At 42.5% G+C, this 23,899-nt stretch overlaps 1 protein-coding gene across 1 annotated transcript in view; it reads right to left on the bottom strand.

Moving 5' to 3' along the window:
- Positions 1-11,200, bottom strand: part of LOC133568169 (probable D-lactate dehydrogenase, mitochondrial) — a 38,721-nt gene extending 27,521 nt beyond the window's left edge. Inside the window, exons 1-4 of the mRNA XM_061919909.1 lie at positions 11,103-11,200; positions 9,812-9,924; positions 5,481-5,622; positions 5,203-5,344 (exon numbers count right to left, since the gene is read on the bottom strand). Coding sequence (XP_061775893.1) covers positions 5,203-5,344; positions 5,481-5,622; positions 9,812-9,924; positions 11,103-11,186 — 481 coding nt within the window. The 5' untranslated portion in view covers positions 11,187-11,200. The remainder of the gene's footprint in view (positions 1-5,202; positions 5,345-5,480; positions 5,623-9,811; positions 9,925-11,102) is intronic.
- Positions 11,201-23,899: the final 12,699 nt, after the last annotated feature.

Below are 23,899 nucleotides of genomic sequence, written 5' to 3'. Positions count from 1 at the left end.
TGTGCGTCGTTCCGCTTTTCCTCCCTACAGCAACACGGCGGTCGGTCGGGAAAGTACCAGGATAGCGGGCGCAAAAAAAGTGACGGCTCCCAGAGTGTTATCCGGCGTCATATAGAAATATATGTAGTGTTCATCGTGTGAGGCAATGCAAATTAAACAATAAAAAAAAACAAAGAACGGTTTGAATTGGTTCAGGTTATCGGGGACTGTTATTACTGACGGACAGGTGTCACGGTGTGACTGCAGCCAGGCATGTAAGAAAACTCTCGTCTCCATGGCAACGTTTCTGTCGCTTTCACTCAGTTGCCGCTTTTCCACTAATGCAGGGGTAGGCTACCCAGAATGTTGAAAGAGCCATTTTGGACCCAAATAACAAAAATCGTCTATGTCTGGAGCCAATGGGAGGGGGGGCTCGCAGTGGAGTTTAAAGTTACGGTAGCACAATTAACCCCGAACGGGCTAATATCGCGACTAACGTGTTACACGTCCGATTCGCCCAGCCACTTTCTATCGGAGTATCAGCGCTGGGGTCCAGTGCACCACAGTTTTCTATTGTCGCTCGGTCTTTCGGCGGAGTGCTTCGGAAGATACCGGACCTTCTCGGGAAGAAGCGAGAAGAAAGAGACACACACAGTGACAGAGAGAGCTCGAGAGAGACGGAGGAAGAGCGCGTGCAGGTTAAGTGGAAAAGCGGCAAAACGTTTTTCTGCTTGCATCACGCAGGTGTTGTCGATGTTCGGCCCTCAAGAGCCATATACCACACCGTGATTGGTAGGTTCCTTCAGCTGCGCACACAACGCTGCCAAGCGCCATTCATACAAAACTTGCGGGTTGCACTAATGTCTCGCGGGCCGCGTGTCTGAGACTTAGGGGTGTAACGGTACACAAAAATTTCAGTTCGGTACATACTTTGGTTTAGACGTCACGGTACGGTTCATTTTCGGTACAGTAAGAAAACAACAAACTATGCATTTTTTTATTATTTACCAAATTTGCAAAATCTTCCACCAAAATTGTTTCTTTTAGTGGAATATTTGATGTGAAGTGAATTATATGTATATAGCGCTTTTCTCTAGTGACTCAAAGCACTTTACATAGTGAAACCCAATATCTAAGTTACATTTAAACCAGTGTGGGTGGCACTGGGAGCAGGTGGGTAAAGTGTCTTGCCCAAGGACACAACGGCAGTGACTAGGATGGCGGAAGTTGGAATCGAACCTGCAACCCCCAAGTTGCTGGCACGGCCACTCTACCAACCGAGCTGTACCGCCCCATAGAAAATGGGTTGTACTTGTATAGCGCTTATCTACCTTCAAGGTACTCAAAGCGCTTTGACACTACTTCCACATTTACCCATTCACACGCACATTCACACACTGATGGAGGGAGCTACCATGCAAGGCGCTAACCAGCACCCATCAGGAGCAAGGGTGAAGCGTCTTGATCCAGGACACAACGGACGTAACGAGGTTGGTGCTAGGTGGGGATTGAACCAGGGACCCTCGGGTTGCGCATGGCCACTCTTCCACTGCGCCACGCCGTCCCAATGATGTGATGTGAAGTAATGGGAACATTGGATAGGTCAATAATTCATAACAACATTGATTTTGATTCAATATTATGTTTTGAGCAACGACAGTTTGAAAAAAAACAACACAGTTTTATTAGTCAACATTGCACCTTTTTCTAAATTACATTTAACTTTTAACCTTTTTTATTTCACTTTTGTTATGTTTTTGTTTATTTTAATAGTATTTTTAGAATGTGCCGTGGGCCTTTAAAACATTAGCTGTGCAAATGGCTTCCGGGGCACACTTTTGACACCCCTGCTACAGATAATGAAAAATAAAATCTGAAAAATCTATGGGTAAAAAGCACAGCCTGGTGACACACGCGCGTTTATCATAACTCTCTCGCTCTCTCTGTCTCTGCCCCTCCCTCACGAATGCTGCTGCGTGCACAATTTGTTTTGTTTTTAACCCCTTCTTAACCCCGAAGGTACATTGAAAATACACGCAACCCTAACTTAAAATGCCGGACATATGAGGCATTTAAGAAACTCCACCCGGACAGCCCCGCAAAAGAGGACATATCCGGTGAAAAGAGGAGGTATGGTCAGTCTATCGTAGCCCTGCCGCTGCTAGCATGCCTTGTGTTGTGCCTCGTTGTGCATTGTTTACACAACGTGCGGTGCACTACTTAAAATGTCCGTGTGGAAACTTGTTCGGTACATCTCCGAACCAAACCGAAACCCCGTACCGAAACGGTTCAATAGGGATACACGTACCGTTACACCCCTACTGAGACCCCTGCTCAAGTTGTTGGGACAGCCACTCTACCAACCGAGCTACACCGCAATATCAAAACAGATTTCATTTTACAACAACTATAACCAACAAATCTACCACGGAAATCTCCAAATGTGACCGATCAACATTGTGGCGTACAAGGGAGCAACCAAAACAGTCACATCCATCATGTAAATAAACTATCATAAATATTACAATAAATATCATAAATACACTATCTGGGATGACTGGATGGAGCTGAATAGGCACCACTCTGACACACAGGCATTTTTAATTGTCATTTATAGTAGGTTTGTTTTGGGAACCTCAAAAGTGGTAAGCATGGGTGAGAGAGTATGTTTGTGTGAAACATAGCGTGGGTGTGCTTGTATATGTGTTTGTGTGTGCATGCGTGTTGCACGCGTTTGCGTGTGAGAGATAAAAAATTATTAAATTTTTAATGTACTAATACAAACATAGGTTACATTTTGAGTTTAGTAATAAAATAATATAAAAAAAAGATTACGTTTTGAGTGTAGTAATAAAAACAAATTACATTTTTGAGTGAGATTATGTTTTAAAAGCAGTAATAAAATGATTACATTTTGAGTGTAGTAATAAATATATAAATTACATTTTAGTAGGGGTGTAAATGGTAAGTGTATTTGTATTGAACCGTTTCAGTACGGGGGTTTCGGTTCGGTACGAGGGTGTACCGAACGAGTTTCTAAGCTAAAGTCTTAACAAGCTGCTTTGCTTTTTCTGCCTCTGTGTCAGCACCCAGCATTGTCCCACCCACACAACCATCTCATTGGTTACATGTATAGCGGTAACAGCCAACCAGCAGTGCGTATTCAGAGCGCATGTAGTAAATGCTTCAGCGTCGAACAGATAGGTGTTTAGCAGGTGAGCCTAAGGTAGCGTACTCTCCCCAAATGATAACAAACACCTCCAAGTCAACTACTACTAACATCACTATGAGCCCATTGACCTTCTAGAAACTTAAACTGCAGCTCAGCTCGCTCGCAGTTCTGGCTTGAGGTGAAGGCTAATTAGCTTTTAGCGTAATGTTAGCTCATTTTGCGGTGTGTGTGTGTGTATTTTACGGACAGAAAAGCTTTGAATGGCAGGGTCCCTGCTATCACATGTTGATAAAAATATAACGTTTACATAATAAAAATCAACTACAGGCTTCCCAAATGCTGTGATAAATTAAGCATGATGAGTTGACTTGAAACTGTTTAATGTTGCACTTTTCATATGTAGAAGAAAATTTTTGTCATTTTATTTAATCTGAGAAACAAGTTGAGGCAGTTTAATGTTGATTAATGTGGGCAGAATTATTATAGTGTTCCCAATGTTAAAAGGATAAAGTCATTGTTTACACATTTGGTAAATAAATAACCAGAAAATTTATATTTTGTTGTTTTTTTACTGTACTGAAAATGAACCGAACCGTGACCTCTAAACCGAGGTACGTACCGAACCGAAATTTTTGTGTACTGTTACACCCCTAGTAACAGCCAATCAGCAGTGCGTATTCAGAGCGCATGTAATAAATGCTTCAGCGTCAAACAGATAGGTGTTTAGCAGGTGAGCCTAAGGTAGCGTACTCTCCCCAAATGATAATAAACACCTCCAAGTCAACTACTATTAACATAACTATGAGCCCGTTGACCTTCTAGCAACTTAAACTGCAGCTCAGCTCGCTCGCAGTTCAGGCTTGAGGTGAAGGCTAATTAGATTTTAGCGTAATGTTAGCTCATTTTGCGGTGTTTGTGTGTTTTACGGACAGAAAAGCTTTGAATGGCAGGGTCCCTGTTATCACATCTTGATAAAAATATAACATTTACATAATAAAATTCAACTAGAGGCTTCCCAAATGCTGTAATAAATTAAGCATGATGAGTTGACTTGAAAATGTTTAATGTTGCACTTTTCATATGCAGAAGAAAAGTTTTGTCATTTTATTTAATCTGAGCAACAATTTGAGGCAGTTTAATGTTGATTAACGTGGGCAGGATTATTATTGTGTTCCCAATGTTAAAAGGATAAAGCCATTGTTTACAAATTTGGTAAATAAATAACCCCAAAATTTATATTTTGTTGTTTTCTTACTGTACCGAAAATGAACCAAACCGTGACCTCTAAACCGAGGTACGTACCGAACCGAAATTTTGGTGTACAGTTACACCCCTAATTTTTAGTGTAGTAATAAAAAAAAATTACATTTTGAGTGTAGTAATAAATAAATATTTAAGTGGAGTAGTAAAACAGATAACATTTTGAGTGTGATAATAAATGGAATACATTTTGAGTGTAGTAAAAAATTATCAATGATCATTAATTCGTTTTGTAATGCAGATAAACATAAGGAGTTTAATAGTAATAAGTATAAGTATTAAAGGCCAAAATGAGGCCACACACAAAATCTTGCTTAGAGCCACCCAAATCCTAGGGCCGTAACACAAACAAATAAAATTTTTGCCATGTGGAGATACCGTATTTCCTTGAATTGCCACAGGGCATATAGTATGCGCTTAGCAAAATAATTAGCGCATGCTTAGTATTACCGCCTGGTCAAACTTGTGACGCCACGAGTGACACTTCCCCTGTCATCATTTTCAAAATGGAGGAGGCTGATTTCAATACCGGTAATTTGAAATCGCATAAAGGGAAGAAGGTTATTCAGTAGGATTTAAGGTCCAAGCTTACATCACACTCAAATTTTTACTGCATTCCTTAGGTAAGTGCCGGAATGAGAAGAGGTTTTAAAGTAATTAGCGCATGCTTACTTTTACCGCATGCCTTTGGTAAGCGCAGGAGTGAGAAGAGGTTTAAATTAATTAGCGCCCCGGCGGCAACTCAAGGAAATACGGTATGTAACGTTTAATATGGTAACAGTTGAACTGACCAACAGGAAACCACAGTCCTGTGTCTCGTAAGTTTGCATTCAGAGTCTTCCGGGTCACACCAGGCTCAACCGTCACATCAAAATCCTCCTGGTGGAGATCCAGAATCTGATCCATGTTCCTCAGGCTGAAGCATACACCACCCTTAAGGGAAGTTAACATACCAATGATTCATTTGTGGTCATTCTGAGGTGCCACAGCTTTAAAAGGTCAGTGATATCGATTACTTTGTTATTGTTATTCCAATCATGCCACACTTAGGTGTTTTGGTCTCTCTTACCTTCAGTGCTCCTACCCCTCCCTCCAGGCCAGTTCCAGTGCCAAACGGGATGATGGGAAGGCGTTTGCTATGACAGACTTTGGCAAGGGCGCTGACTTCCTCCACACAGCGCGGAAAAACCACCACATCCGGTGGACGGCATCTGGGCACATACGGTACAGTAAGAGCTGCAGCGATCCAATACCCAACTTCCATTAATCGGATAAAATATACGTTTTTTAATAAAATCCCTCTTCTATTGGTAATACAAGTAAACCCCATTACCTTTTCTATGTCTATGACTTCACTTGAGCAACAGGATCAAATGTAAAAATTGTAAAACCTTTCAACAGCCAATTCTCTGAACTATTATCATCATTGAGGAGACTTTCATTGTGAAAAAACATTTTGACCTTAAAACTGGAAGTAAATAAATAAATGATAAATGGGTTGTACTTGTATAGCGCTTTTCTACCTTCAAGGTACTCAAAGCGCTTTGACACTACTTCCACATTTACCCATTCACACACACATTCACACACTGATGGAGGGAGCTGCCATGCAAGGCGCCAGCCAGCACCCATCAGGAGCAAGGGTGAAGTGTCTTGCTCAGGACACAACGGTCGTGACGAGGTTGGTACCAGGTGGGATTTGAACCCGGGACCCTCGGGTTGCGCACGGCCACTCTCCCACTGCGCCAAGCCGTGTAGCTTATGTTCGCAAATTAGCCATTAGCGCTAATAAGCATTGGTTTTGAAAACGATGGCTGTGTATTCAAAAGGAACAATGCATTGCGACCACTGTCACCTTGCACTCTATAGTGCAACCCAAAAATACCTTAAAATAAGTATATTTTCACTAATAACTAGTGCACTTTTCTTGATAGAAAAAACAAATATGACAACTTTTTTCGCTCAATAGGTTGAAAAATATTCTTAAAGGGGAACATTATCACAATTTCAGAAGGGTTGAAACCAATAAAAATCCGTTCCCAGTGGCATATTTTATTTTTCAAAGTTTTTTTCAAAATTTTACCCATAATGGAATATCCAAAAAAAGGCTTTAAAGTGCCTGATTTTCGCTATCTGTGTATCCACCCCCCCATTTTTCTGTGACGTCACATAGTGATGCCAATACAAACAAACATGGCTGATAGCACAGCAAGATATAGCGACATTAGCTCAGATTCAGACTCGGATTTCAGCGGCTTAAGCGATTCAACAGATTACGCATGTATTGAAACGGATGGTTGGAGTGTGGAGGCAGATAGCGAAAACGAAATTGAAGAAGAAACTTAAGCTATTGAGCGAATAGCTATTGAAGCTATTCGGCAATCGCCTTCTAACCAACGATTGCATCTTTTGACCAGACCACTGGAGCAACTTAAATCCGTCGATTGGTAAATGTTTGTTTGGCATTAAATGTGGGTGGAGTGAAAGGCTGGATGCAAATATAGCTACAAATGTACCTACAGCTAGCCTAAATAGCATTTTAGCATCGATTAGCTGGCAGTCATGTCGTGACCAAATATGTCTGATTAGCACATAAGTCAATAACATCAACAAAACTCACCTTTGTGATTTTGTTGACTTTAATGTTGGAAATGCATCTGCTTTGAGTGTCGCAGGATATCCACACATCTCTGTCGTAGCCTCGCTATCGTCGGTAAAATGTGCAGAACAAACGAGGGACTTTCGCATCTTTTGACACTGGTGCAACTTAAATCCGTCGATTGGTATGTGTTTGTTTGGCGTTAAATGTGGTGGAGGGAAAGGCTGGATAGAAATATAGCTACAAATGAGGCATATCGATGCAATATGTACATACAGCTAGCCTAAATAGCATGTTAGCATCGATTAGCATGCCGTGCTAATCGATGCACACTCCATGTAAATCAACTTTAATCCGTCCCTGATCGTGTTATTACACCCTCCAACAACACACCGACGAGGCATGATGTCTGCAAGGTATGGAAAACAGTCGAAAAAACGGAAAATAACAGAGCTGATTTGACTTGTGTGTGTAATGTGTTTGAGAAAATGGCGGATTGCTTCCCATTGTGACGTCACGGGTGAAAGGTCATCGCTCCGACAGCGAACAATTGAAAGGTGTTTACATCTCCAAATTCACCCTTTTAGAGTTCGGAAATCGGTTAAAAAAACATATGGTCTTTTTTCTGCACCATCAAGGTATATATTGACGCTTACATAGGTCTGGTGATAATGTTCCCCTTTAAATTAAGTAAATGCTAGTGCCATTATCTTGACATAATGATATGTGCTCGGCATTACATTTCTTGCATTTTCCCGTCGATAAAATGACATCACCGCCCCAAGTGCATGCTCTTTCAGTCATTAGTGCGAAAGGAGTATATATATATATGTATATATATATATATACATATATATATATATATATATACATACATATATATATATATATATACATACATACATATAAATAAATGTGTGCTCATTAATGTTTGACCAGCAGCCTGGTTCCTTTTCCTCTGACCAGGTTAAAACAGCATTTATCATGAGCCTGCTATCTGAAAAAGCCGCCACTCAGGCCATGACGGTTAGTAAGAAGTCTCTCGCTTTGATCACCCCGGAAAAGACAGAGAAGCTGTTGGACTATAAAGGGGAACATTATCACAATTTCAAAAGGGTTAAAAACAATAAAAATCAGTTCCCATTGGCTTGTTGTATTTTTAGAAGTTTTTTTCAAAATTTTATCGGTCCCGGAATATCCCCAAAAAAGCTTTAAAGTGCTTGATTTTCGCTATTTGCGATGCCACTATCCATTTCCCTGTGACGTCATACAGTGCTGCCAATGTAAACAAACAATGGCAGATACCACAGCAAGATATAGCGACATTAGCTCTGATTCAGACTCGGATTTCAGCGGTTTAAGCGATTCAACAGATTACGCATGTATTGAAACGGATGGTTGGAGTATGAAAGTATTGAAGAAGAAACTGAAGCTATTGAGCGAATAGCTATTGATGCTATTCATAGCTATAGCATGGCCAAATAGCTGCGTTAGCATCGCCGGTAAAATGTGCGGACCAAACGATCAGGACTTTCGCATCTCTTGACACTGGAGCAACTTAAATCCGTTGATTGGTAAGTGTTTTTTTCGCATTAAATGTGGGTGGGAGGAAACGTAATATAGTTGCAAACTAATCTACAGGTTATCCATACTTCTCTGTGCCATGTCTGCTTTAGCACCGCCGGTAAATAGTATGTTAGCATCGTTTAGCGTAGCATGTTAGCATCGATTAGCTGGCAGTCAACATCAACAAAACTCACCTTTGTGATTTCGTTGACTTTATCGTTGCAAATGCATCTGCAGGTTATCCATACATCTCTGTGCCATGTCTGCTTTAGCACCGCCGGTAAATAGCATGTTAGCATCGATTAGCTGGCAGTCAAGCCGCAACCAAATATGTCTGATTAGCACATAAGTCAACATCAACAAAACTCACCTATGTGATTTCGTTGACTTTATTGTTGCAAATGCATCTGCAGGTTATCCATACATCTCTGTGCCATGTCTGTCATCGCCGGTAAAATGTGGAGACACTTTGCTACATTCAATGGGGGTCTGGCAGCAGACACTTTCGCATCTTCAGGCCAGTGGTGCAACTTGAATCCCTCCCTGTTAGTGTTCTTACACCCTCCGACAACAAACCGACGATGCATGATGTCTCCAAGGTTCCAAAAAATAGTTGAAAAATCGGGAAATAACAGAGCTGAGACCCGGTGTTTGTAATGTGTTGAAAATGAAAATGGCGGGTGTATTACCTCGGAGACGTCACGTTCTGACGTCATCACCACATGAGCGATAAACAGAAAGGCGTTTAATTCGCCAAAATTCACCCATTTAGAGTTAGGAAATTGGTTAAAAAAATATTTGGTCTTTTTTCTGCACCACCAAGGTATACAGTATATTGACGCTTACATAGGTCTGGTGATAATGTTCCCCTTTAAGCAGGGCCAACTCTCTGTGGACGCATAGACTTAGACTTAGACTAGGTCTAAGTCTAAGTGTCCACAGAGTTGGACTTAGACCTAGTCTACAGAGAGTTGGACTTAGACTTAGTGTAAGTCTAAGTCTATGCGTTCACAGAGAGTTGGCCCTGCTTAAACTCTCTGTGGATTCATAGCCTATAGACTTCCGTATCCTCGCTGCAGAGAGCGGATTTGGCGACGGTTCTTCACGCAACATTTTTTGCAAGGGATTAAATCATCGCATCAAGGACGGACCTGCCTCTGCCGCTACTGCGGAAGCCCGGACCACCACATCTCCAACTGCACCATTCGTCCTTGATAAGTGAGTCTGACAGATACCTGTGTACGGATTCATCTTTTCCGTGTTGTTCTCGGACAGCGGCTCCCAGAGAGACGCCATCCTCTCCGCATATTGATCTGAATGCAGGAAGTGCACTGTCCACAGCAGCACCCTGTGCAGAAACACCAACATTCATAAGTTAATGAGGTTTTCCATCTTAAAACCTAGCGTACAGAGCGGCAGTGTCAAAAAGTCCTTGTTTCCAATCAAATCTATCTCCGTTTCTTCTCTCTTAGGAGTCTCTGGAGGATCAACATCGTAATTTCCCAGGTTTCTACTTGTCTGGTCAAACCCTGTCTGTGTGCAACAATGTCAAATACGTAGGCCACATCATCAATGACAAGATGGAGGATGATGCTGACTTGATTAGACAGAGAAGAATGGTGTCACTACTGTTCTGATGAAGCGATGGTGTACAAACCCTGTTTCCATATGAGTTGGGAAATTGTGTTGAATGTAAATATAAAGAAAATACAATGATTTGCAAATCCTTTTCAACACATATTCAGTTGAATATGCAGTTGATGTCAAAAGTGAAATGAATATAAAAGTACTTCATGTGTGGTACTTGAGGTCTGGAGTTGAAGGCAGAAAAGCAAAGAAAACTGGCGCCATCTTCTGGAAACTCTGAAGTGACAATACTCAAATAGTGAAAGGTAAGTGTTGTTGTTGTTTTTTAGTAACCAGCAAGCAAGCACAGTACAGTTAGTAGAATAACTGTGTTTTAAATACTGTGTATTTGATAGGTGCCATCTGAAATTCAACTATTTATTTTATTTATATATATAATAAAAAAATATATATAGGTAGAATTCACTGAAAGTTAAGTATTTCATACCTTCCGAAATTGGAGGTCTCAAGGTTGGTAAGTATGTAAATAAATATTTTTCTGCAGCCTGGACTGCTTACCTAGAATATCAATCCCAGGACACGCCAGGACGGAGACAACGTATGCAGTACTCTCCAAGGTTTCTCATAGTCACTGTCACCAACGTCCCACTGGGGTGAGTTTTTCCTTGCCCTTATGTGGAATTTGAAGTTGTGGCTTGTGCTGCCCTTTGAGACACTTGGGATTTAGGGCTATATAAATAAACATTGATTGATTGATTGATTGATTGAACGTGCAAAGTCTAACACAGAAAGGTCAGGCGGTGCATTTACATTACACAGTAACTGGCAACTACCATAACCATTTATACACACAACTTTATAAGTCATTATTGACTCACTGTGCGGTTTTTAAAACGAAAGGCAAGTCGGACGTTTGAATAAAAAAAAAAAGCGACTTACTCTGCTGCGGATTGTTGTCGTCAAGCTTCGACAATGACGAAAGAGTCTTCTACTCGCCGCCACGACAAGCGACATGCTTCCCATAAACACACGTTCGTCACTTCCGTTGAGTTATTCAAAATAAATTCAACAAGACGTTTAAAAAACAAAATTCCAAGATTTACATCGATATAGATGTATTTAATTTATTTATAAGAACATTATCATGTGCAATTAACATGTTCGATGCGATCATCTGGTCTTAGTTTACCTGACACTTGCGCACTCTAAGCTTTAATTTTGAAAGCTATTTTTTGTTTTTCCTGTTACAACTTGTTCGTCAGATCCTATAACGTAATAACTACAGTCCTGGGGTCATAGATATTTTACACAAACTTCATGACATTTTTTTTTTAATTAAGATGTGATATTTGGATTTACAATGTATGAAAAAAAAGAAAAGTAATTTTACCTTCGCAACCTCATTATACTATTGGCTAAGTTTTATGTTCATAAATGTAAATTTATCAATTACCCGACCTGTTTTTTTTTGCCTTTAAAAAAGTTTTAGAACTCTACATGAAAACTCTCTCTACCTCTAACAACCAAAAAGCTGTGAAAACGATGATGCTGTGTTCCAAATGTAAGTTATTTACTGAAATTCAGTGACCCTATGGCTTTGCACTTTGTTTATTATCCATCCATCCATCCATTTCTACCACTTGTCCCGTTAAGAGTCACAGTTAGTGCCTATCTCAGCTGCATTCGGGCTCTTCTCACTCCTGCGCTTACCAAAGGCATGCGGTAAAAGTAAGCATGCGCTAATTATTTTAAAACCTTCTCACTCCGGCACTTACCAAAGGTATGCAGTAAAAATTTGATTGAGATGTAAGCATGCACCTTAAATCCTAACGAATAGCTCTTAATCTTCTTCCCTTTATGCGATTTCAAATTACCGGTATTGAAATCAGCCTCCTCCATTTTGAAAATGATGACAGGGGAAGTGTCACTCGTGACATCACAAGTTTGACCTGGCGCTAATTATTTTGCGAAACGAATTTGACTCGGCAGTAATCCAAGTCAGGCGCATACTATATGCCCTGTGGCAATTCAAAGAAATACGGTATATATATATATATATATATATATATATATATATATATATATATATATATATATATATATATATACATATATACACACACAGCTTCAATAGCCGTATTCCCATGGTCAAGCCACTCCTGAACTCTAGACAACGGAAGTTCCCTCAGTCAGCAATGGTTTTGGTCCACTGTGTTTCATCAAGTCCAGAGTCAATGCAGCTGTGTACATGCTTCCATCTGTTGTAAAGCTCTATCGAGATGATGATTTAATTTTCCAGCATGATCTGGCACCTGCTCACAGTGCCAAAACCAGCAGTAACTGATTGGCCTGCCAACTCCCCTGACCTAAACCCCATAGAGGATTTGTGGGGTATTGTGAACAAGAAGCTGAAAGACACGGGACCAAATAATGCAAATGAGCTAAAGGCCGCTATTGAAGCATCCATAACACCTCAGCAATTCCACAGGCCGATCGCCCCCATGCTACGCCGTATTGATGCAGTAATCCGTGCCAAAGGATTCCCAACCAAGTACTGAGTGCATTAATTGACATTTTCAAATGTTTGATTTTGTTTTGCTGTTATAAATCTTTTTTTTTTTACTTGGTCTGAGGAAATATCAACATTTTTGGAGATAGGATTTTTGAGTTTTCTTAAGCTGTATGCCATAATCAGCAATATTAAAATAATAAAATGCTTGCAATATTTCAGTTGATATATATACATATATATATATATTTTCTACCGCTTATTCCCTTTGGGGTCGCGGGGGGCGCTGGTGCCTATCTCAGCTACAATCGGGCGGAAGGCGGCGTACACCCTGGAGAAGTCGCCACATCATCACAGGGCTAACACAGATAGACAGACAACATCCACACTCACATTCACACATTAGGGCCAATTTAATATTGCCAATCAACCTATCCCCAGGTGCATGTCTTTGGAAGTGGGAGGAAGCCGGAGTACCCGGAGGGAACCCACGCATTCACTGGGAGAACATGCAAACTCCACACAGAAAGATCCCGAGCCCGGGATTGAACTTTGACTACTCAGGACCGTCTGCCTCACAATACGAAGGTCCTGAGTAGTCAATGTATATATATGTATATCTATACATATTTCAATTTCAATTTGTGTATATATATATATATATATATATATATATATATATATATATATATATATATATATGTACACACAAATTGAAATTGGACTCCTCAGACCACAGAACACTTTGCATCAGTCCATCTTAGACGAGCTCGGGCCCAGCCAAGCGGGCGGCATTTCTGGGTGTTGTTGATAAATGGCTTTCGCTTTAATTTTTTCATGTATTTATTTATTTCAGACAATGACATAAAAATAATAATAATTAAAAAACATGTACAAAGTTGTCAACACATAATAATATAAGTTAATATAGTGCAAAAGGTAATGTATAGTATGTAATGCATGATTGTCCAGTTTTTGCCTGAAAGGGAGTGGAAAGAAAATAACTTATTTAATCCCACCCCCAGTTCTCCATTCAGTGATTATTCCATTGAGTTTCACAATTACTTTGTTAAAGGATTATAATACAAATGTTGTATTATGGTGGCATTACCACAGGTAACAGTAATTATTACACTGTAACAATAATTTGTATCAACAATATAGGAAGAATGAATATACCAACAATGGTAATAGACAACATAACCACTCTACGACAACTCTGCTATGCTTTGCATAGTAGAGTTTTAACTTGCATTTACAGATGTAGCCACAAACTGTAGTTACTGCCAGTGGTTTTCTGAAGTGTTCCTGAGCCCATGTGGCGATATCCTTTACACACTGATGTCGCTTTTTGTACCGCCTGAGGGATCGGCGGTCCGTAATATCATCGCTTGCGTGCAGTGATTTCTCTAGATTTTCTGAAATTTTTGATGATGTTACGGCAATAACATGTTGAGAAATATTGGATTGTCCAAAATCCAGAAGGATGACAAGTTGTGGACAAAGACACAGGACGCCCTCAAACAGGAGAACAAGAGGAGGAAAACTCAGTACAGACTTTGGATTTCACAAAACTCAATTTGTATATTATTATTCTTTATTTTTCTATTATTATTGTTTTTTTGCACTTCTTTCTTTTTAATGTTTTTGACATGAAGAAAGAAAATGCCAGTATGGATTTTGAGTTTTGAAGGACACAATGCAAGTTCATAGAACTTATTATTTCTGCTGCATTTGTCTCCACCTTGTTACGTTCCATCCATCTAGCCATCTTCTTCCGATGATCCGAGGTCGGGTCGCGGGGGCAGCAGCCTAAGCAGGGAAGCCCAGTCTTCCCTCTCCCCTCTCCCCAGCTACTTCGTCCAGCTCCTCCCGGGGGATCCCGAGGCGTTCCCAGGCCAGTCGGGAGACATAGTCTTCCCAAGGTGTCCTGGGTCTTCCCCGTGGCCTCCTACCGGTCGGACGTGTCCTAAACACCTCCCTCGGGAGGCTTTCGGGTGGCATCCTGACCCAGACCCGAACCACCTCATATGGCAGTGGTTTTACATTGAGTTCCCCTCGGCTGACAGAGCTTCTCACCCTATCTCTAAGGGAGAGCCCCGCTTTTACCCGTGATCTTGTCCTTTCGGTCATAACCCCAAGCTCATGACCATTGGTGAGGATGGGAACGTAGATCACCTGGTAAATTGAGAGCTTTGCCTTCCGGCTCAGCTCCTTCTTCACCACAACGGATCGATACAGCGTCCACATTACTGAAGACGCCGCACCGATCCGCCTGTCGATCTCACGATCCACTCTTCCCTCACTCGTGAACAAGACTCCGAGGTACTTGAACTCCTCCACTTGGGGCAGGGTCTCCTCCCCAACCCGGAGATGGCACTCCACCCTTTTCCGGGCGAGAACCATGGACTCTGGACTTGGAGGTGCTGATTCTCATCCCGGTCGCTTCACACTCGGCTGCGAACCGATCCAGTGAGAGCTGAAGATCCCGGCCAGATGAAGCCATCAGGACCACATCATCTGCAAAAAACCAGAGACCTAATCCTGCAGCCACCAAACCGGATCCCCTCAACGCCTTGACTGCGCCTAGAAATAATTGTAATATTGTTTGTTTTATATGCTTAAAGGCTCCACCTTACTGCTGTTCCTTTTAGAATGTAAACTAGGTGACTATTGTTGCTATTTTTTAGCATATTTATCAGAAAAATATTGTTTGTTCTGATATACTGGGAGGTATCAGAACACTGCTGTTCTGATATCGGGTTTTTCTATGTAAAGCGCTTTGAGTCACTAGAGAAAAAGCACTATATAAATATAATTCACTTCACTTCACTGTTCTATTTTGGTGTAGTTACTCTTTGAAGCTGATACTGCAACTTAAAGTCTGTGCAAAAAACTGTTGAAGCACAGTGATCTTAAATACGTGACACTTTCAACCCCTTTTCAAAATAGATTTAAAGTACAAGGGTTCAGTTTTTTTTATATTCTCGTCGTGATATCAATAAATATTGAGAATCGTGCAAATTCACAGGTATTGGTATTGATTGCTGAAATCCTGATAATGTGACAACCCGACTGAATGAAGCAAAGTGAATTATATTTATATAGCGCTTTTCTCGAGTGACTCAAAGCGCTTTTACATAGTGAAACCCAATATCTAAGTTACATTTAAACCAGTGTGGGTGGCACTGGGAGCAGGTGGGTAAAGTGTCTTGCCCAAGGACACAACGGTAGTAACTAGGATGGCAGAAGCGGGGATCGAACCTAGAACCCTCAAGTTGTTATACCACCCGTAATTCCACCACGTACATTTTCATTGTATTTTAGACACACATGAATACAATCAATCAATGTTTATTTATATAGCCCTAAATCACAAGTGTCTCAAAGGGCCGCACAAGCCACAACAGGGCAAGGAAAAACTTAACCCGGTGGGATGACAATGAGAAACCTTGGAGAGGACCGCAGATGTTGTCAGGGTTATTTGGTGACAACCCCAAGATGCAGAGATGGAGGCAGGCATGGAATGTGAAAACATGATTTAATTAAATACTAAGACAAAAACAAAACCAAAAGGGTACAAACACAAAGCGCGCATGAGGCTGATAAACAAAAGGAGCTAGCCTGGGAGCTAGAAAATAACGAACAGGAGCTTAGCGTGGAAGCTAGAGAGTAGCGAACAGGCAAACAGAAGTCGTACTTGTATAATGAAAAATAAAACGGAAGCAGGGAACAAAAAACAGTAAGCTACAAACATCAACTGAATATAGTTTACCGCTACGTTGCAAAGACAAGGTACGACACGACAGGAGCGATAACACATCACAAAAGCAAATAGACGTGACATCGACAAGACAATACAATGATCCAGCAACTGACACAAGACAAAGCAGGTACAAATAGGAGCAGGCTGATTGGCAACGGGTGTGGCCAGGTGCCAATCGGCCAATCAGCTGAGGAGGAACACAGCACTCAGGGAACAAGACAGGAAGCTGACATAATAAGAGCACTAGACAGGAGATAATAAACACAGAGGAAACAGACAAATGCTGAGGAAAAAACTAAAACATAGACAAACTGTCAGGGGAAAGCCTGACAGATGTGGGCTTTTGCCGATAGAAACATATCGGCAAAAGCAACGCTGTAAATATGCCAGCAATAGCTTAAGTTTCCTAAATTTCCGTTCTAAGGCAGATGCCATAAAAATGAATAAAAATAACATCATGCATGTTTTTTTTAATTTTTTTTTTTTTTACTAAACATTCAGCAGGACAAGGCATCACCTGACTGAGCAAAACTGCAAAATGAGAGAGAGAGTTTTAAAAGATTAGAGGAGTTGGAAGTGATTGGTGCCCTACAATGAGGTGGCGACTTGTCCAGTGTGTACACCGCCTTCCGCCCGATTGTAGCTGAGATAGGCACCAGCGACCCCGGCGACTCCATAAAAGGAATAAGCGGTAGGAAATGGATGGATGGATGGATGGATGGATGGATGGAAGTGATTGGTGTCCCTGTGAAGAGTGATGAGAAGAATAATACTGATGATGACTATATGTCTCTAATGCTATTGTTATTGTTGTGGCTTGTGCAGCCCTTTGAGACACTTGAGATTTAGGGCTATATAAATAAACATTGATTGATTAAGACGTTTCACGCGAGCAACACGTGCCTTCGATGCTCTTAATGTGACTAAAATTTTATCAGCAAGAGAACTCTTAATGAGACACACACATTTACACTGGAGAGAAACCTGTTTTCTGTTCAGTGAGTGGTAAAGGTTTGGTAAGGAAGCAAAGTTCAAATAATCACATGACGATACACACTGGACAAAAAACCTTATTCCTGTTCAATCTGACACAAAAGTGTTCGTGACAAAACATTAAATAAAAACGCACACTGGGAAGAAACCGTATTGCTGTTTAATCCGCAACAAAAGCTTTGGAAGGCAATCAATCCGTTTAGTACACACGAGAACGCACTGGGGGAAACCATATTGCTGCGCACTCTGCAACAGAAGCTATTGGACTGGACCAAGCCTTTTAGTCCATGGGTCGAGACATGGAGCAGAGAAACCTTTCCCTGATCAGTGTGCGGTATAAGTTGTGTGCGCAAAGATGAGTTGAAAAGACAAACAAAAATATACACACTTGAGAGAAACCGATTTTCTGTCCAGAGTGTTGTAAAGGTTTCCTAAGAAAGCAATCAATCAATCAATCAATCAATCAATGTTTATTTATATATCCCTGAATCACACGTGTCTCAAAGGGCTGCACAGGCCATAACGACATCCGCGGTACGGAGCCCACATAAGGGCAAGGAAAAACTCACCCCAGTGGGACGTCAATGTAAAGGACTATGAGAAATCTTGGAGAGGACCGCATATGTGGACACCCCCCCCCCCCCCACCCCCTCTCTCGCTCTAGGGGAGACTAAAAGCAATGGACGTCGAGTGGGTCTAACATAATACTGTGAGAGTCCAGTCCATAGTGGATCTAACATAATAGTGAGAGTCTAGTCCATAGTGGATCTAACATAATAGTGAGAGTCCAGTCCATAGTGGATCTAACATAATAGTGAGAGTCCAGTCCATAGTGGATCTAACATAATAGTGAGAGTCCAGTCCATAGTGGATCTAACATTATAGTGAGAAGCCAGTCCATAGTGGATCCAACATTATAGTGAGAAGCCAGTCCATAGTGGATCTAACATAATAGTGAGAGTCCAGTCCATAGTGGATCTAACATAATAGTGAGAGTCCAGTCCATAGTGGATCTAACATAAAAGTGAGAGTCCAGTCCATAGTGGCTCTAACATAAAAGTGAGAGTCCAGTCCATAGTGGCTCTAACATAATAGTGAGAGTCCAGTCCATAGTGGATCTAACATAATAGTGAGAGTCCAGTCCATAGTGGATCCAACATAATAGTGAGAGTCCAGTCCATAGTGGATCTAACATAAAAGTGAGAGTCCAGTCCATAGTGGCTGTAACATAATAGTGAGAGTCCAGTCCATAGTGGATCCAACATAATAGTGAGAGTCCAGTCCATAGTGGATCTAACAAAATAGTGAGAGTCCAGTCCAAAGTGGATCAAACATAATGGTGAGAGTCCAGTCCATAGTGGATCCAACATAATAGTGAAAGTCCAGTCCATAGTGGATCTAACATAATAGTGAGAGTCTAGTCCATAGTGGCTCTAACATAATAGTTAGAGTCCAGTCCATAGGGGCTCTAACATAATATTGAGAGTCCAGTCCATAGGGGCTCTAACATAATAGTGAGAGTCCAGTCCTTAGTGGATCTAACATAAAAGTGAGAGTCCAGTCCATAGTGGATCTAACATAATAGTGAAAGTCCAGTCCATAGTGGATCTAACATAATAGTGAGAGAGTCCAGTCCATAGTGGATCCAACATAATAGTGAGAGTCCAGTCCATAGTGGCTCTAACATAATAGTGAGAGTCCAGTCCAAAGTGGATCAAACATAACAGTGAGAGTCCAGTCCATAGTGGATCTAACATAATAGTGAGAGTCCAGTCCATAGTGGATCAAACATAATAGTGAGAGTCCAGTCCATAGTGGATCCAACATAATAGTGAGAGTCCAGTCCATAGTGGATCTAACATAATAGTGAGAGTCCAGTCCATAGTGGATCAAACATAATAGTGAGAGTCCAGTCCATAGTGGATCCAACATAACAGTGAGAGTCCAGTCCATAGTGGATCTAACATAATAGTGAGAGTCCAGTCCATAGTGGATCTAACATTATATATTGAGAGTCCAGTCCATAGTGGATCCAACATGATAGTGAGAGTCCAGTCCATAGTGGATCTAACATAATAGTGAGAGTCCAGTCCATAGTGGATCTAACATAATCGTGAGAGTCCAGTCCAAAGTGGATCAAACATGATAGTGAGAGTCCAGTCCGTAGTGGATCTAACATAATAGTGAGAGTCCAGTCCATAGTGGCTCTAACATAATAGTGAGAGTCCAGTCCAAAGTGGATCAAACATAATAGTGAGAGTCCAGTCCATAGTGGATCTAACCTAATAGTGAGAGTCCAGTCCATAGTGGCTCTAACATAATAGTGAGAGTCCAGTCCATAGTGGATCCAACATAATAGTGAGTCCAGTCCATAGTGGATCTAACATAATAGTGAGAGTCCAGTCCATAGTGGATCTAACATTATATTGAGAGTCCAGTCCATAGTGGATCTAAGATGATAGTGAGAGTCCAGTCCATAGTGGATCTAACATAATAGTGAGAGTCCAGTCCATAGTGGATCTAACATAATATTGAGAGTCCAGTCCATAGTGGATCTAACATGATAGTGAGAGTCCAGTCCATAATGGATCTAACATGATAGTGAGAGTCCAGTCCGTAGTAGATCTAACATAATAGTGAGAGTCCAGTCCATAGTGGCTTTAAAATAATAGCGAGAGTCCAGTCCATAGTGGATCTAACATAATAGTGAGAGTCCAGTCCATAGTTGATCCAACATAATAGTGAGAGTCCAGTCCATAGTGGATCTAACATAATAGTGAGAGTCCAGTCCATAGTGGATCCAACATAATATTGAGAGTCCACTCCATAGTGGATCCAACATGATAGTGAGAGTCCAGTCCATAGTGGGGCCAGAAGGAGACCAGTTTTTGAACCGCCATGGTGCGCGCTTTTTGTTGGTTCCTGTTTTTTAGTTTTAGTGTTAAAATAAAGATGTCTTTACCTTCACACCATCGCCGTTTCCACTCCAACCCACGCCAAAGTCCTAGTCCTGACACACCTGAATAGTCCTTACTAAGAAGACTGTGGAATGTGATCCTACAATATTTGGAACAAAGCTAACAGTTCCCCTTCTTAAAGGGCTGGCACTGCGATGAGGTGGCGACTTTCCGCCCGATTGTAGCTGAGATAGGCACCAGCGCCCCCGCGACCCCAAAGGAATAAGCGGTAGGAAATGGATGGATGGAACTGAATTGGCAGACCAGGGTGCTGTACCCTGGTCTGCTGTCCCAACTCTGGACAGCCAGCACTTCCACCCTGGCCACCGGACCTCCACCATCAAACATTTCTGGAAGATCGGCGCATTTGGAAGGAAGTTATGACTGTTATGATTTTCCACCACAAGGGGGCGATAATGATGTCGCGATAGTCATGGAGTTGCATCCCATCCAATACCCCAAACCGGTGTTTTTCAACATTTTTTTGAGCCGGGGCACATTTTTTACGTTGACAAAAATCCAGAAGCACACCACCAGCACAAATCATTAAAAAATAAAACTCAATTGAAAGTTAAAAAAAAATGGTTGGATATGACTTCTGAAAGCGACACGGGGTAGAAAATGGATGGATGGATGGACTTTAAACCAAAACCAACCATGTGTCACTATAGCTCTTGTCTCTAAGTAGGTGTACTGTGACCACCTGTCACATATTTTTTTTTTTTTTTTTTTGCTGTTTTCCTATGTTTAGGGTTTTAGTTCTTGTCTTGTGCTCCTATTTTGGTGGCTTTCTCTCTTTTTTTTTGGTATTTTCCTGTAGCAGTTTCATGTTTTCCTTTGAGCGATATTTCCCCTTTGTTTTATCAATCAAGAATATTTCAGTTGTTTTTATCCTTCTATGTGGGGGACATTCTTAATAGTCATGTCATGTTCGGATGTACATTGTGGACGGCATCTTTGCTCCACAGTAAGTCTTTGCTGTCGTCCAGCATTCTGTTTTTGTTTACTTTGTAGCCAGTTCAGTTATAGTTTCGTTCTGCATAGTAATCCCTAAGCTTCAATGCCTTTTCTTAGGGGCACTCACTTTTTTTGTTTATTTTTTTGGTTTGAGCATTTGACACCTTTTTACCTGCACACTGCCTCCCACTGTTTCCGACATAAACAAAGCAATTAGCTACCGGCTGCACCTACTGATGCGGAAGAGTATTACACGGTTACTCTGCCGAGTTGTAGACCGCACCGACACTCAACAACAACACATAATTTGCAGGCTGTAATTACTAGTTTGCAAAAAATATTTTTAACCCAAATAGGTGAAATTGGATGTTAGGTATCTCAAGGCAAAGTGGTTGAAATAGAAAAACACGGCCCCAAACTACCATCACAAAAATTCAGGAGAACAGGACTATGTGGAAACTCATTTCGGCCGCTTGTACCCGTGATCTTATCCTTTCGGTCATGACCCAAAGCTCATGACCATAGGTGAGGATGGGAACGTAGATCGACCGGTAATTGAGAGCTTTGCCTTCCGGCTCAGCTCCTTCTTCACCACAACGGATCGATACAACGTCCGCATTACTGAAGACGCCGCACCGATCCGCCTGTCGATCTCACGATCCACTCTTCCCCCACTCGTGAACAAGACTCCTAGGTACTTGAACTCCTCCACTTGGGGCAGGGTCTCCTCCCCAACCCGGAGATGGCACTCCACCCTTTTCCGGGCGAGAACCATGGACTCGGACTTGGAGGTGCTGATTCTCATTCCGGTCGCTTCACACTCGGCTGCGAACCGATCCAGTGAGAGCTGAAGATCCCGGCCAGATGAAGCCATCAGGACTACATCATCTGCAAAAAGCAGAGACCTAATCCCGTGGCCACCAAACCGGAACCCCTCAACGCCTTGGCTGCGCCTAGAAATTCTGTCCATAAAAGTTATGAACAGAATCGGTGACAAAGGACAGCCTTGGCGGAGTCCAACCCTCACTGGAAACGTGTCCGACTTACTGCCAGCAATGCGGACCAAGCTCTGACACTGATCATACAGGGAGCGGACTGCCACAATAAGACAGTCCGATACCCCATACTCTCTGAGCACTCCCCACAGGACTTCCCGAGGAACACGGTCGAATGCCTTCTCCAAGTCCACAAAGCACATGTAGACTGGTTGGGCAAACTCCCATGCACCCTCAAGAACCCTGCCGAGAGTATAGAGCTGGTCCACAGTTCCACGACCAGGACGAAAACCACACTGTTCCTCCTGAATCCGAGGTTCGACTATCCGGCGAAGCCTCCTTTCCAGTACACCTGAATAAACCTTACCGGGAAGGCTGAGGAGTGTGATCCCACGATAGTTGGAACACACCCTCCGGTCCCCCTTCTTAAAGAGAGGGACCACCACCCCGGTCTGCCAATCCAGAGGTACCGCCCCCGATGTCCACGCGATGCTGCAGAGTCTTGTCAACCAAGACAGCCCCACAGCATCCAGGGCCTTAAGGAACTCCGGGCGGATCTCATCGACCCCCGGGGCCTTGCCGCCGAGGAGCTTTTTAACTACCTCAGCGACCTCAGCCCCAGAAATAGGAGAGTCCATTACAGATTCCCCAGGCACCGCTTCCTCAAAGAAAGACGTGTTGGTGGGATTGAGGAGGTCTTCGAAGTATTCCCTCCACCGATCCACAACATCCGCAGTCGAACTCAGCAGAACACCATCCGCACCATACACGGTGTTGATAGTGCACTGCTTCCCCTTCCTGAGGCGCCGTATGGTGGTCCAGAATCGCTTCGAAGCCGTCTGGAAGTCGTTTTCCATGGCTTCCCCGAACTCTTCCCATGTCCGAGTTTTTGCCTCCGCGACCGCCAAAGCTGCACATCGCTTGGCCCGTCGGTACCCGTCCACTGCCTCCGGAGTCCTATGAGCCAAAAGAACCCGATAGGACTCCTTCTTCAGCTTGACGGCATCCCTCACTGCTGGTGTCCACCAACGGGTTCTGGGATTACCGCCACGACAGGCACCAACAACCTTGCGGCCACAGCTCCAATCAGCCGCCTCGACAATAGAGGTTCGGAACATGGTCCACTCGGACTCAATGTCCCGCACCTCCCTCGTGACATGTTCAAAGTTCTCCCGGAGGTGTGAATTGAAACTCTCTCTGACAGGAGACTCTGCCAGACGTTCCCAGCAGACCCTCACAATGCGTTTCCTCCGCCGGGTGGCGGGGCTCTCCCTTAGAGATAGGGTGAGAAGCTCTGCCATCCGGGAGGAGCTCAACGTAAAGCCGCTGCTCCTCCACATCGAGAGGAGCCAGATGAAGTGGTTCGGGCATCTGGTCAGGATGCCACCCGAACGTCTCCCTAGGGATGTGTTTAGGGCACGTCCAGCTGGTAGGAGGCCACGGGGAAGACCCAGGACACGTTGGGAAGACTATGTCTCCCGGCTGGCCTGGGAACGCCTCGGGATCCCCCGGGAAGAGCTAGACGAAGTGGCTGGAGATAGGGAAGTCTGGGCTTCCCT

This window comes from Nerophis ophidion, linkage group LG14 (genome assembly GCF_033978795.1).
Source record: "Nerophis ophidion isolate RoL-2023_Sa linkage group LG14, RoL_Noph_v1.0, whole genome shotgun sequence".
NCBI classification, from domain to species: domain Eukaryota; kingdom Metazoa; phylum Chordata; class Actinopteri; order Syngnathiformes; family Syngnathidae; genus Nerophis; species Nerophis ophidion.
The sequence above is the reverse complement of the archived record's forward strand: the minus strand, read 5'-3'. Positions and strand labels throughout refer to the sequence as shown.